At 40.1% G+C, this 14,560-nt stretch overlaps 1 protein-coding gene across 3 annotated transcripts in view; it reads left to right on the top strand.

Moving 5' to 3' along the window:
- Positions 1-14,560, top strand: part of LOC140558793 (E3 ubiquitin-protein ligase RNF19B) — a 28,480-nt gene that overhangs the window by 11,269 nt on the left and 2,651 nt on the right. For 2 of the 3 annotated variants that reach the window (XM_072682716.1, XM_072682718.1), the window contains 7 exons: positions 851-1,305; positions 2,204-2,406; positions 3,098-3,245; positions 7,626-7,788; positions 8,650-8,764; positions 12,820-12,951; positions 13,578-13,842. In XM_072682716.1, coding sequence (XP_072538817.1) covers positions 851-1,305; positions 2,204-2,406; positions 3,098-3,245; positions 7,626-7,788; positions 8,650-8,764; positions 12,820-12,951; positions 13,578-13,842 — 1,481 coding nt within the window. The remainder of the gene's footprint in view (positions 1-850; positions 1,306-2,203; positions 2,407-3,097; positions 3,246-7,625; positions 7,789-8,649; positions 8,765-12,819; positions 12,952-13,577; positions 13,843-14,560) is intronic. The other variant, XM_072682717.1, reaches the window with a different exon arrangement.

The raw sequence follows: 14,560 nt of genomic DNA, 5'->3' as shown, positions 1-14,560 counted from the left end.
ACGCAGACTGAAGACCCACCTCTTCAGAGAGTACTTGGACGAATAGTTCTATGGTCGCCTTATTGTATTGTGTTTAGTAATGTCTAAAGCTTAGAGGTATCTTTTGTATTATTAGTCTATTCTAACTAGCTGAGGTTTTCTTGGGTAAATAGCAAAGCACTTTGTAAGTCGCTCTGGATAAGAGCGTCTGCTAAATGCCATAAATGTAAATGTAAGTAGAGTTTGCTGGGGGGGTTGGAATTTCCACTCTACAAACATTCCAAAATGGTTTGTGGCTTAGCCATATTTCTCCACAGGAAAATAGACCACTTCACTGTTCTCAACTGGTTTAATAGGTAAAATCCAGAACAAGCCTTCTAATGTTAATTTTAGTGTTCAAATCCAGGCTTTCATCATATGATGCTTATATCATACATGTTGTGTTCACTGGATACATAGCATTGTCAGTAACCTATAGCTATCCTTCTGAGTTGCCACTATCTTTCTGGTTGCTAGCATTGGAACCCACCATCTTTTGAAACTTGGAAAGATGAAAGTTATGGAACAAACGTCAGCTCAGAGCGTAATACCCAATGCTCATAACACTTATTGGAGCAGAGGTTGGGGAAAGCGACTAATATTCTTTAATTGCTAATGCAAATGTGTAATTGCAGATTCCAGAGGACCAGATATCCAAAAGTGGCTGAAGTGTATTTTGTCCAATATCCCTAAGGATTCCACAGTTTCACAGACTTTCAGCCTAGTCTGCTCTTTCAGGAGGTCACAATATAGGACAGCCAAAGTCATTAACATGTATCAGTCTTAAAAGGCATGATGTGGATGATAAGGATTTGGGCATTTTTTCATTTAGGATCCGAACCTCAGTGAGAGAGAGGATGGTGGAGAAAATGTTGAAGGAGGTTTGGCAAAGGGCGAAGCGGTTGGGGGTGAGCAGCAGGTGGCAGAGTGCGGCAGCAGTGGCTCCACGGGGGTCCTGTCCCTGTCCTCGTCCAGCCAGGAGCAGCTGCTGGAGCACCTGGTGGAGTGTCCCTTGTGCCTGCTGAGCCAGCCCCGCGGTCACTTCCCCCGTTTGTCCTCCTGCCCGCACCGTGCCTGCGCTGACTGCTTGCGCCAGTACCTGCGCATCGAGATCTCGGAGAGCCGAGTGGGCATTGCCTGCCCACAGTGCCCTGAGGCACTGGCCCCACCGGATGTCCGTGCCATCTTGGATGATGGCGCACTGCTGGAGCGCTTCGAGGAGTTTCAGCTGCGACGCTTCCTGGCCTCTGACCCTGACACGCGCTGGTGCCCCGCGCCAGACTGCAGGTTAACACAATAACAAAATTACAATAACTAATGACTGACAAATCACCATAACAAGGGCATTTTACGTTATTCCCGACATCTGGGTTCAGTTCAACACACTCTTAATAAAAGTTAAGCATACACTTCACAATTTTGGTATTTATTCATATTATAACAACAACAGCTTATACAATGTAGATTTAATTATATTATATCTAAGCTCAAATTAATATGACATGGATGTCATAGCAATTTAGGGCTTGGCTCAGGGTCTTACTCAGATCTGCACTGAGCTCCTTGGACTTTCCCATTATACTGTGTGTTAGTCAACCCAGTGAGTGCTGTTAAACAAACTCTTTTCATGTAGGCACATAGAAGCTACAAGCTGTAGTCAATCATGATCACTGACAGAAAGTGAAAAGGTCTTGGCCTTGTGCCATTTTTAAAGCCCATTTTTAAATTACATGCACCGTATGAATGATTTGTCAGTTCAACCCCCCAAAAAAACTTAACCAATAATGTAACTGAATTTATACCACACAAAATAATTTTTTAACTATACTAATTTTACTGTGAAAAATATATACATATGAATTATATATGAGTTCATTTTACCAATAGATAAATTTTTACAGTGCACACTGCAGCCTGCATGCTGTAGCTCACATGGTCTGTGTGATACACTTCACTGTTGCATTATGTATAGCTCTAGAGAACAGTGTTGGGTTTCTTCACAGCAGCAGAACTAGTGTAGTGCTGGGAAGCCGTGGCTGACCGGTGAGATGATTGTTCTCTCCTGTCAACAGTGCAGGATTAGGTATCTCCTGCAGTCACACCCAAACCAAAACCTCTGCTTACATTGTCTCTGCCTCTGTCTGACATACAGTGCTCATATGTAAAAGGTGTACTGTTTGTGCAGTTATGCAGTGATAGCCTATGGCTGTGCGGAGTGTCCTAAGCTGAGCTGCGGCCGGGAGGGCTGTGACACTGAGTTCTGCTACCACTGCCGTCAGCTTTGGCACCCTGACCAGACATGTGACCAGGCCAGGCGACAGCGGGCGCGCCACACCTCTGGGGCCGACGCCTCCACACTGTACGTCTTCAGCGAGGAACCTGGTGGAGGTACGGCCAAATAAAAGTCATCTGTACAGGTTAACATGACATCTGTACAGCATGAGGGACAGGCCATAGGGACGGAACATAGTGTCACATCTATCTTTCTATCTTTATGCACCTATCCATCCATCCATCCATCTATAAACTTGTATACTTTCAACTACAGTATTCCGTTAAAATTAATTAATTTAAATTAATTTAAAAATTAAGTGCATAGCCAAAGGAAATAGCAATCATACCTCCACAAAAAGCAAAACCTATGGATCATTGTCGGGCCAAAATTGTTATTACAAACTTCTATTACCAAAGAATAGCCTCACCAGTTTGTACAGAAGCCCCTGCAGTTACTGAGTAATACACCCTAGTGTGTAATAAGCCCTTCTGCATTGAGAGGTTATTTTTAAATGGCTAATTTTGCTCTATTTGGATTAAGCATCATGGTAAACAACACAATGGCAGACAGACATGCCTTTCTTAAAAAGGACTTTACTACAGGATGGCTTTAACTAAGGCTCGGCTCTTATTTTATAAGATTAGGATTTCTATAATTAGTGTAAATCTTTATTTAGTGATGGTTGCTGTTGTCTGGTGCTCTGCGAGAACCAATGACACCCATGTTGTAGTGCAGTGTGATGTAATTTAACATGGCAGGGATGGCATATTTTCATATTAGCTGCCTCTGTTGTGTGTGCTGCAGATGCAGAGGAGATTAAAGCATGTCCTCGCTGTGGTGCCTATATCATGAAGACCAACGATGGCAGCTGTAACAGGATGAACTGCACAGTGTGTGCGTGTCAGTTTTGCTGGCTGTGTATGCAGGAGATCACAGATGTGCACTACCTCAGGTAAGCACCTTCGCACACACGCACACACCATTATAAACAAAGACTTCTCCAGTTATCGAGACATGCTGTCCATTGTAGGAAACACAGCATATGTGTAACCTGAGTTCATGTGGTACCATAACCAGATACACTGATTCGCAGTAGGTGTCACATATCTTCACTGCAAAAAAGAAATGTTGTCCTGACAAATAAAAGCATCTGAAATCTAGTCAATATCTATAATATCTCGCATTATTAATTATCTTATTACTTATTACTTATAAACACTTATTACTTAGCTTAATAATTACTTAGCTGTAATTATATGTGAGAGTGAAGTTAAAAAAACACTTTGACCAAAATGGAAAACCTAATCATTACTACATCAGTTAGAAACGTTAAGGCTAGTAAAATCCCCTCTGGTTTTAAAAGTGGCAGGAACCTTTGAAAAATTGCATATTTGGGATGGGCATTTGAGGGTGGGCTGTTTGTTATTTTTTCTGCTAGCCAATACATATTGAAGGAAGAGACCCAATGTTAGCTTGTCTGATTTTTTTAGCATTAGTGGCTACGCTAACAGTCAGGATATCGTTATTATTGTAAGGCGTATAAGGGTTGCAACCAAAGGTTGTATAATGTATTGGTGTAATGCATGCTGGGTATTGTAGAGAGATAGAGTCGTGTTGCACTTCAGAATATTACATAACATGTCTTATAGCATATTAAAATCTGGTGTTAGGACCCTTTAACTTGCATATCACACTGGCATATAATAAGAAATAATTGTTATTAAACTTTTTTTTTAATTATATGTATTTGTTATTAAAGTAAGCCACATCATCTGCCAATGGAATTAAATATGTTCACTAGGTAGGTAGAGTTTCTTAATACAAGGAGTATTGGAACATTTTCACAGTTGTCTCAATGGAACATAATTTTGAAATTTAGGGAGTGTCCTAAAATTTTTGACAAGTAGTGTACTCAACTAGTTTTATTACTGAAGCATTGCAGCATTATACTGATGAATGTATAAACATATTAAACGCACTACACTGATATAGGTTGGAATTGCTGTCTATCTTGACATTAGCCCAGTAAAAAGTTTGATAGAGAACACATTTGGAGACTCAAATCAGTAAAGCATTTGGGTTGGCGAGGGCTTGTTTTGAACTTGTTTCAATTGAAAAAGAATAATGCAGTATATGTTTTATGTATTTGTTTGCTTGTTTGAAATGGTAGTTTACCACATATTAAAAAAAATAAACATCTACAAATGTTCAGCCTTGGTAAATCTTGCTCTAATAGCATTGACAAGCACATTCATTAGCTCAGGTTCAAAAGTGGTCATATCTGTTGCTTTGCCTGGGCTTTAAGGGGTTAATACTGGTTGCAGAGAAGCAATGCTTTTGCTGCTGGACTCTCGCTGCACTGAAGTTGAGGGCATCATTGATTTTTCCGCTCTTGGGCACCAGCCAGTGCCGACTTTCATCAATTAATCAACGAAATCTCTTCATATTTCCATGCCTGTGCAAACCAAGCCCTTCATGACTGTTTGAAAGCAAGTTACCTTCATTTATGGAACAGTCATGCAGTCTTGCAGGTCAAGAACTGTGTTTAGTCTGAGATTATTTATAAGTAATAAACATAGGTTTTCCATTTTATGAGGCTAAATCAAATCAGCTGCTTTGACTGTGCTGTTTTTGCTTGCTATGATGACTTGGCAGGGAAAGATGATCATTGTGTGTCTGTGTGTGTGCTAAAACAGTGAATGTCTGGCTCTGGCTCTTCACCTCTCATGCTGACGTGTGTCCTTTCCTCTCCTTGTCCGAGCGCTTTTGAGCAAACAAGGACGAGGTGAAGCTCTCCTCAACAACAACCTTTTTCATTTTCTGCTGCTCGTAACCTTGCTCTCTAACCCTCTCTAGCTCTGCTGCTGAACATCCACAATGTTCAAACAGCACCCATGATGTCATGTACTCTAAGGTTCCTTGCACTGAGAAAGGGTTCCTGGTGGAGATGCGATGTTTTCCTTATTAAGCAATGTAGTCTGAGTTGTGTGTTATGGTATTAATAGAACCCTTAATGACCTGTACTAGAGAATCCTTACAGAACCCTGTTGTGTAGTGATCTCAGCTGTTCTTTGGAGCTGCAGAACGAACCAAAAAGAAACATTAACTGCAAGGATCGTAATTCAGAAAGGGAATGAGGCTAATCGAGGATGAGATCATAGCATATTGATCCTGTGTGTACGTAAGTGTGTGTTTGTGTGGTTAGACACTGAACTGTAAAATCCCTACTGATACAGCAATCCCTTTCCCAGCATGCACTCTGTCCCTATCTGTGGATTGATTCAATGGTTGTAAACAAATGCTCCTGTTTGCCCAGTTAAGGTCATTTCAGAGGTTCCATCAATCATTCATCAGAGAGGAAGGACTTGGAGCTTTAAAGTAAACATCCTTTTCCTGTTAAATTGAAACATCACTGCATTGAAGGACAACAAGAATAAGAAAAAGTAGTACTCAGTATTCACCAACTAGACCGTTTAGTTCGGAACATGGTGATTCATTGTCCAACCTCCTCACCACAGCTGTGTGTTTGGGACTGTGCAGGAGTCAGTAATCGCTCGTAATGGATGAAAATTCCCCTAACAATTGTCATTGGTACAAGTTATAATTTTACAGGAGTCAGTGTAAGATAATCTACTTACATATGAAGTACATATGAAGAGGGGAGTCAAAAGAAGCAGGTGAATAAACAAAAGTTTCCAAAACTATTAAACAAATAGAAGATACAGAGTAAAAGGGCCTCCTAACAACTGTGCAAGAGCAGTTAGACCACCAAGCTGTCCCCATCAGGCAAACAGCTTTTTATGCTTCTGCCTTTAAAGAGAAGAGAATATCAAGCAACATTTACGTTTGCGTTTCTGTTTTAACACTGTGGGTCTGAAAGGATCACGAAGGCTTTACTGAGAAAAGGAAACAGACTGAAACAAAAGATCATTTGCAAATCGAACAGCTGAAGCTGCTGTTCTTCTTACAACAGAGTGCCCCTGAGTCTAGACCTTCAGTGAATGTGTTAGGGATGCACTCTGCTAGTTTCTCTAGAACACACAGCTATACTTTAAGTAGTTATTGTCGTTTCTGAAGCCAAGATATGTCATTAACAGGGTGCAGAGAGCTGTTTGTAATTGTTTTGCTTAAAAAAGGTTCTTTACCATCTTACCCTGATGTTGGATACTGACTGTCAAAGACTGGTCACATGAATAAAGATTTAATTCAACCCTGCTGTGTGTAAACCACAGATCGTGCATGTATTTGTAGTTTTATCCTGGCCAAAGACACCTAAAAGTACTACACTGATAATTCTTAATAAGTGAACTTACAGTAACCAAAACAGCTAGCGCAGTAAAAGTGGACCGATTTGGCAGAGTATTGGTATCCACAGTATTTAAGGCTATACTGGGTGTGCTAACAATAGCTAACAATAGCTAACAATAGTTAACCAAACATCCAAGCTCCTTTTAAGCTAAGCCATTAACCAAACTGTTATTAAAGCAATAATGAAGTAAAATTCACACAGTAACAATGCAGTGAGTAAAAGTAACAGAAAGCCATCAAAAAATTAAATGAATTTACCGCAGTTAAGGGCAAGCACAGCCAAATATGCACATCTATGATTGACCGCTGCATCCGCAAAGCAACCAGCATTGTGGATGACTCCACCCACCCTTCACACAGACTGTTCTCCCTCCTGCCATCAGGAAGAAGGTACCGCAGCATCCGGTCCAACACGACCAGACTCTGCAATAGCATCTTCCCCCAAGCCATCAGACTCCTCAACTCAACTCAACTTCTGAACTGATGTCTTCTCTGTTACATGCACTCTCTCTCTCTCTCTCCAACCATTTACCCCAGATAATATGGGCATTATAAGCATTTTTTGCACAAGCATTTGCACTAATAACTTTACTACCTCACTCAATATTTATTACACACTGCATAATTTGCACACTACCAGCAATTATTTATTATTCTCTGTCTGTACTGTGTTGTGTTGTCTGTCCGCACTTTTATTGTGTTGCACTTGTGTTCTGTATGCACTGTCTATGTTGCACCATGGTCCTGGAGGAACGTTGTTTCGTTTCACTGTGTACTCTGTATGTAGTTGAAACGACAATAAAACCCACTTGACTTGACTTGACTTGACTTGACTTAGGATGACATGCCAATATCCTCAAGGTTGTAAACAGCACTGAACTTACTGATTTGACCCCTTTTAACATCTGGCCTATGCATTGGTGAATAAGTGTATTACAGCCCATTCTGTAAATATGTTGACTATTTCAATAACAATTCACCACAAACAATGTTTTCTTTTCCTGTCCTTCCATATTTTCTGCAGTCCCTCAGGCTGCACCTTCTGGGGAAAGAAGCCGTGGTCGCAGACACGGAAGGTCCTGTGGCAAGTGGGCATGCTGCTGGGGGCTCCAGTAGTGATCTCACTCATTGCAGGCATCGCTATACCCGTCATCATTGTGGGCATCCCAATATACATGGGCCGCAAGGTAAAGAGACTGCATGCTGCTGTACTGCTGTATGATTCTACTATAAATGAACACCGGCCTTATGCTGAAACAGACCAAGGAGCGTTTAATAGCTGTGGGTAGATCATAAAGACAAGGTCGTGCCAAGGGTTAGACAGATCCACCATATTAAGAGAGCTGCTAAATACATAAATGGAAATTTATGCAGATGGCTCACCCCTTGTATAGCATGGCTACCTGTCGGACAAAGTGACAGGAAGGAATCTGCATTCCCTAAGGAAAGTCAGTGCTGGAACGCTATTCCTGGATTAGTATTGGGGGCAAAGTCTCACAAAGGATTCGCAAACAGTAATCCAGCCCTGCCATTTGTTTTGTTCATATTGGATCAGTATTGACCATTATGTATTGAGTTCTAGATCCAATAAAACTATAATCTGATTAGCTGAGACAAATACTCACATATATGCACACATCTACTGAATTCTGCATTGTTTGCAAAGTTAACAATAAGTAGAGGCATCAGTACATTTATATCTGTAAAATTACAGCATTAAAAACCACCCTAGTTTGACCCTGTAGGTTCATAATATTACTGGACAATGCAGTTAAGTGCCTGTGCTTTACAGTATATGATGTTAAATACTAACTGTACAATTACAGCAGTTGTTTTACTTGGCGGCTGGATTGTTTATTTCAATTTTGTATTTTAAAAAGAAATGAGCGACTTAAGCAAGGCTTATGGCTTTATTCTTCTTCATGTCATGCCTTAGGACACCCATTAACCCTTAACCACTTCAGTCCATGGCTTTGAGTGTCTTACTGTCTCATTAAAACCTCACTTACCTTATTACTCTTGTTTTTGTGTGTTGCTGTGTTCCTCAGGTCCACAGTCGCTGTAAGAAAAACAATATCTCAGGAAGTAAACATTACTTGACAGTGGCCAGTGGGGTCATGACATCAGTGTTTGTCTCTCCAGTCATAGCAGCCACTACTGTGGGTAAGAAACCCTTTTTTCCTCTTCAGTGCTTTCTCTGTACTCAGTTCAATATATTTGCTCATGCCCTTTTTGGCACAGTAGGTAAGTGCTATAAAAAATGTCCATGGGGAAGTGGTAATGCTCTGGAACACGATGGATACTGCCCTTGACCAGGAGCCTGTAATTAATGTTGTTGGCTTATGGCAGGTAGAAAGTGCTGACTAAGAGTTCTGTGTAATGGTGTCCATCCAAGGGAAGATATCAGCACTAGATCGCACTCACGACAAAGCTCTGCCTCCTGCTAGGAGTCTCCATCTGGGACAATAACCCTGCATACACATGCTAATACGATAACACTCCCAAGCATACACATGCTACAGACGTACAGACGTAAATATTTGATGGTATATAGTGCAATAATAATAATATTTAAATTACAGTTGCCATATTTATGTTTACACTCACAAATCACAGTCATATCAAAAGGTCTGGACACCTCTGGTTAACTTATATATAAAAACGGGTCCAGAAATATTTGGACAGTGGCACAATGTTTGTGAATTTGCCTCTGTAAACCACCCCAGTGGAATAGATATCAAACAATCAAGATGTGGTTGAAGTGGAAGCCCTTCCGCTTTAATTCAGTTAAACAGGAATTGCAGCCAGCCATTTTTTAAATAGTTCCTCCATTTTTACAGTCTCAAAAGTAATCAGACAACTGACTGTTAAATAGTTTTATGGTCAGGTGTGGCCTGGCCACTTATTATATAAGTAAGGACATAAAAGATATTTTCAGAAACATAAATATTGATTCCAAGTGAGTTGAATTTGTATAGTAAATTAGATAGCAGAAACCTAAGCAGTGGCCAAATCAACAATTGCTGCTGTTAAATTGAACAATCAATTAAAGGGTGTTCTAAAATGTGCACAAAATGCCATATTTAACCCCTTAGACCACCGGTGGGCTGAAAGTGTTATTCCTATTACCAAAGAACACCAGTTTGTACAGAATTCCCTGTAGTTACTGAGTAATACACCCTAGTGTGTAATAAGCCCTTCTGCTATAAAGAGGTTACATTTGTTCACTTCTTGAGGATTTACCTTCACTAAGAACATCAATAAAATATGTAATTCGAGCAGGGATGTCACACTGTAGTGCTGTGGACCAAAAATGTCACAAAGGAAGTGGAACTGCAGTTAGCGACAAATGTTAAGGTGAGGTTTGGCACTCAAGCGCAAGACTGAAGACTTTCAAAATCACTCGTCTGTTATTTGAAAACTCCCTAGTCTGGTCAGATGAATAGCCTAAAGAATATTAGGAAGAAAAATAAACATGTCATGGCAAGTGAAATCCTCTTACAGCTAGTATAAATATGAGGATTTTGTTGTAAAAATGTCAGATGCTTATTTAACTTATTTTTTGACATTTTACTTGTTTTACTGTAAGTGAATGTATCTATTGAAGTTGGCAGCTGGCAAATGATTTCACTTATTTCAGTCATTTACAATTGGCAAATCATTTTACGAAGTAATACTTGAAACATGCACTTGTTTGTTTATCTGCTGTCTGGCCTTAAATTCACTTTCTATTCAGTGCAGATAAAGGCACTTCTTGACACTGACATAATAACAGTATATGTGCAAGTGTCCTCCATGCAGGCCCTCTTGTCCAGCAGTAAGTCTTGTTGTGATTTTTCCTCGTGCATATGCACTCACACACTGAATAACCGCCCCCCCCCCCCCCCACACACCTCTTTGATGAGTCATGTGTCCTCAGTATTTGTACTGCAGTGAGGGCTCCGGTGGCCAGATTACAGCGGCTGGCTGCCACTGAAGTGTCAGAGCGATCTCCATAGCGTGGTGTGAATTCACATTCACATTCTGTATTGCCCCTCCTTCCTCCAGTCCTCAGTGCTCTTACTCCCTTTCCTTGCCTGTGAATAGTCCCGTCTGTTCTCCAGCACTGACCTGGCTTCAGCAGAGCCACAGAGGGGCCCTGTCCCCCCAAGTAAAGCTCTGCCCCGGAGCAGACTTGACAATGCCACTCTGTTCTGCCCTGTAACCTTGAGAATGATGGGCCTTTGTGTGCCAGGGACTGTGTGATCCATGGCCCCAATCCTAATAGATGGAATTATTGTTCCATCCTTTTTTTTTTCAGCACTGTGGAAAATAAGGATGGTGGACTTTAGTTATCATAGGTTTATAGATATATTGACTAGTGAAATCATAATCTAGTGTGTATATATATATATGTATATTTATGATTCTATTATGGTTGCGCATTGCAAAGCAACTCCTCTGATGTTTTCAGATTTATAGTTATTTATATATCTTTATTACTGCTTGGATTTTTCCTAGTTAACTCACCCCACAATTTTAGATACCGTTCAACTCCAGATTGTTGAGTCTGACTGTGAAATTCTGGCTTGTGTAGGTTTTCGATTGGATGTTTTCGGAATTTTTTTGGGATGATAAATTGTGAAATATTATTATAAGACCATTTTATCCCGCTGATATAATGACAATATATTGCTTAATAATGCAATTACACACATGAACACTGAACTATTAATTATTAAGAAGATTTACACGTTGGAATTTTTTAAATAAATAAATAAAACATGAATAAAATAAAAACACTGATTTAAACAAAGTCAGCATACCAGCTTATTCATGTTAATGTGCTCTCCTCGCTCATTCGGCTTAAAGCTCAACTGATCCACCCTGGAGCTGTGGAATGCGACTTTGAAACCAAGTCCATTTGGAAATTTTGCAGTCTTTTGGGAAAAACAGCTATTGCCTCCAAGTAACATGTTAGTGGTGTTAAGTCTTTACTCTGTTTTCCCCACAAGTCTCGTTAGTTTGAAAAAAAAACAGACATACTGACAATATATCATGACGAATATGACACACTTATGAGAGGACAGAACTGTGCGACGGGCTAAAATCAACATCTCTGCTAAAATCCAGGCAACTAAACACAATGGGCAATATCGAGGTCAGCAAAATTTATCAAGTTCATGTCCAAATATTGTACAATTAATCGATAATGGAATTATCGTGACAGGCCTGTTTTCATGTGCCCCGTTCTATATGTCACAGTGATACAAATACACTACTACCACCCAGCAGCAACTGCTTGGTATACCACAGCAACCACCTAGACACTACCTGGCAACCATCTAGTAACGCTCTAGCAACCGTTATGCAACATCATAGCAACCACCTGGAATGCCATAGCAACCATTTTGCAAATACAGTTTTACCCTAGTGACCGGAAATGGGAAGCGCTTAATCTGCGCAACCATTCTGTGGATATTATATCTCAACAACCACCCGGCATCACTCTAGCAACTACTAAGCAACACTGTAGCAACCACCTATCAACACTGTAGCACACACCACACAACAAAATCCTAGTTTTACCCTAGCAGCAGCCTAGCAACCTGACTTTTCTAGAGTAATTATGAGGTTAATGTAAGAATATTATTCTTACTATTTAAACATTTTACATTTATGTTTGCTTTTTCATAAAATAATACATATTTGACATGCTTAGCAAAAAAAAAGACACTGGTGACTTATTTTATATTAATTTACAAATGGAACACCTAATTTAGCCAAATGTACATATCATCTACCCACACATTCATGCAGATGCTGCTGCAGTAAGCCAATAACAGAAAAGCATTCAGCAGACCCATAAGTCAGGTGTTATCTCCCATAGAAAAAAAACTGGCAACAGCATACTCATTCACATTCAAGCACAGAATTAAAGTCTGAGAATCTAGAATCCTCTAGGTAGTCATTTTCCATACATATGTATCTGAATCTCAAGCATCTGTCTATTTACCGTACTACTCAATCAAAAGGAACTAATGAGCAAAGAAAAGTCTTGGAAGTTTTGAACAATGTTCATTGCAACTGAATTGCATGATATTTGGTACACTAATTCCCATTATGCCAAATTATGTTTATTATTGATATTTTCTGTGCCATTAAGTTCTCGTTTTCTCTACTTACCATTGAAGATTCAGGTTGTATATGGTGGTTGAAGATTGTTCTTGTCTTTGCAGCGGTCGGTGTGCCTCTGATGTTGACTTATGTTTATGGCGTGGTTCCTATGTCGCTGTGTCGAAATGGCTGGTGCAGGCCTCAGACCGAACCCCCTGAAACACGCAAGATCCAGCTGGAGGACCTGGCTACTTGTGAGTCCTCCACCACAAGATTGACATCTATGACCACAGTGCATTTTTTGGACATGATATTTTCAGAAGTGCCTCATTTTGTGTGAGACAAATATGCCAAAAATGACTTCTCTAGCAGAGTACTGCTTGACCCACTGCAATAATATTATAAAATCTATGGAATAGTATGTATTCAAACATTATTATGTTACTGGAATTCAGTTTTAGTATTTTAGATAGTTTTAGATAGTATGCTTATAATACTGTGGTAAGAAAGGCTTGTATGTCTGAACTTCATCACTTCATCATCATGAAATGAATGTGAATGTGAAGAAACAGGAATTTGCAAGGCTTTCTTATGACGTTGGGCTTTACTCACCAAGAGTTTTCTTCTTTTCGTAATGATTTTGATATTTACCAATTTGGGGTTTGTTCAGTTTATAAGGACAATGGGATCCATCATTTTTAGAGCAAGAGAGTGAACAATTCTGCACTTTAAAAATACATCATGACAAATTTAAGGAAATTCTTAGGAAGATATTGGTGAGTGAGGCCCAATGTCAGTTACCAAGTTTGAAAAATCTCATGATATTGTTTAGTTCACAGTTCGACCTCCTGATCTGATGAAGTTTCAACTTCTCTTGAAGATCTTTTGTTTTCTCATGTAGTCAGTGACCACTGGACTGGAGAGCCCAAGCCACCTCTAACTGATGCTGCAGTCCAGGAAGTGAGTGTAAATGTGGAAGAAGTGGCAGCGTTCCCCAGTACCAGCGATGTCCTGTCACAACCCGAGGGCTCCTCTGATTCGCCTGATGATGAACAGCCAGACAGCACTGAGCAAGATGACCAGTCTGATGACGGCGATGAGGCTGAAACAGGTGCCTTCAGCGGCACACAGACATTTGCCTTGAGGTGTGTCCTGAATCATCAGATATCTGTTTTTTGTAACAGGGTGACTGACAGAGAGAGGGATAATGGAAGCTGAAAAGTGTTCTGTAAAAGTGGGTCTGGTTAAAATGTGTCCCGTAAAAATGTCTTTTGCCTCTTCTCCTTCTGAACATGCGTGAGATTCGGTTTAGCTGTCCATCTAACCGAGAAGCTTTGTAAAATACTAAATTTATTGGAAAATGCAAGCACAAAGCTTAACTGAACATTCTTAAACATAAAAGGTGTCTCAAAAAGGGCTCTTTGGAGCTGTGGTGTAGAAGATAGGGCATGCAAGGGGTCTAAGATGCAAGCAGTACACTACACTACATCATAAGGAAATCCATATCACAAACCAAAGGAACAAAGAAAAAGGGTTAAACATGAAATCTAGCTAAACAGAACCATGGTTCCGCATACAACAACGAGACTAAGCAACTGACTTTTTCAAGCTAAGGGCTATATATCCCTGCTAAAACATCAGCCTGGCCAATTCAAGCTTGTTAGGTTGATTGGTTGACCAGCTTGACTCTTGATCAGCATATGATGTTTTTGCCTGGAGGAGTTTGGTGATTTAGCTGGTCTATCAACTTCGTTGACCAAGGATTTTGACCATCATAACCAGTCTGACCATCCTGAGTCCAACCTGAGACTTCTCAGAATTGGTGGAGATGTCATGACAATGAGAATGTTCCTAGAAATATAT

Source organism: Salminus brasiliensis, chromosome 1 (genome assembly GCF_030463535.1).
Source record: "Salminus brasiliensis chromosome 1, fSalBra1.hap2, whole genome shotgun sequence".
Taxonomy (NCBI): Eukaryota; Metazoa; Chordata; class Actinopteri; order Characiformes; family Bryconidae; genus Salminus; species Salminus brasiliensis.
The sequence above is the reverse complement of the archived record's forward strand: the minus strand, read 5'-3'. Positions and strand labels throughout refer to the sequence as shown.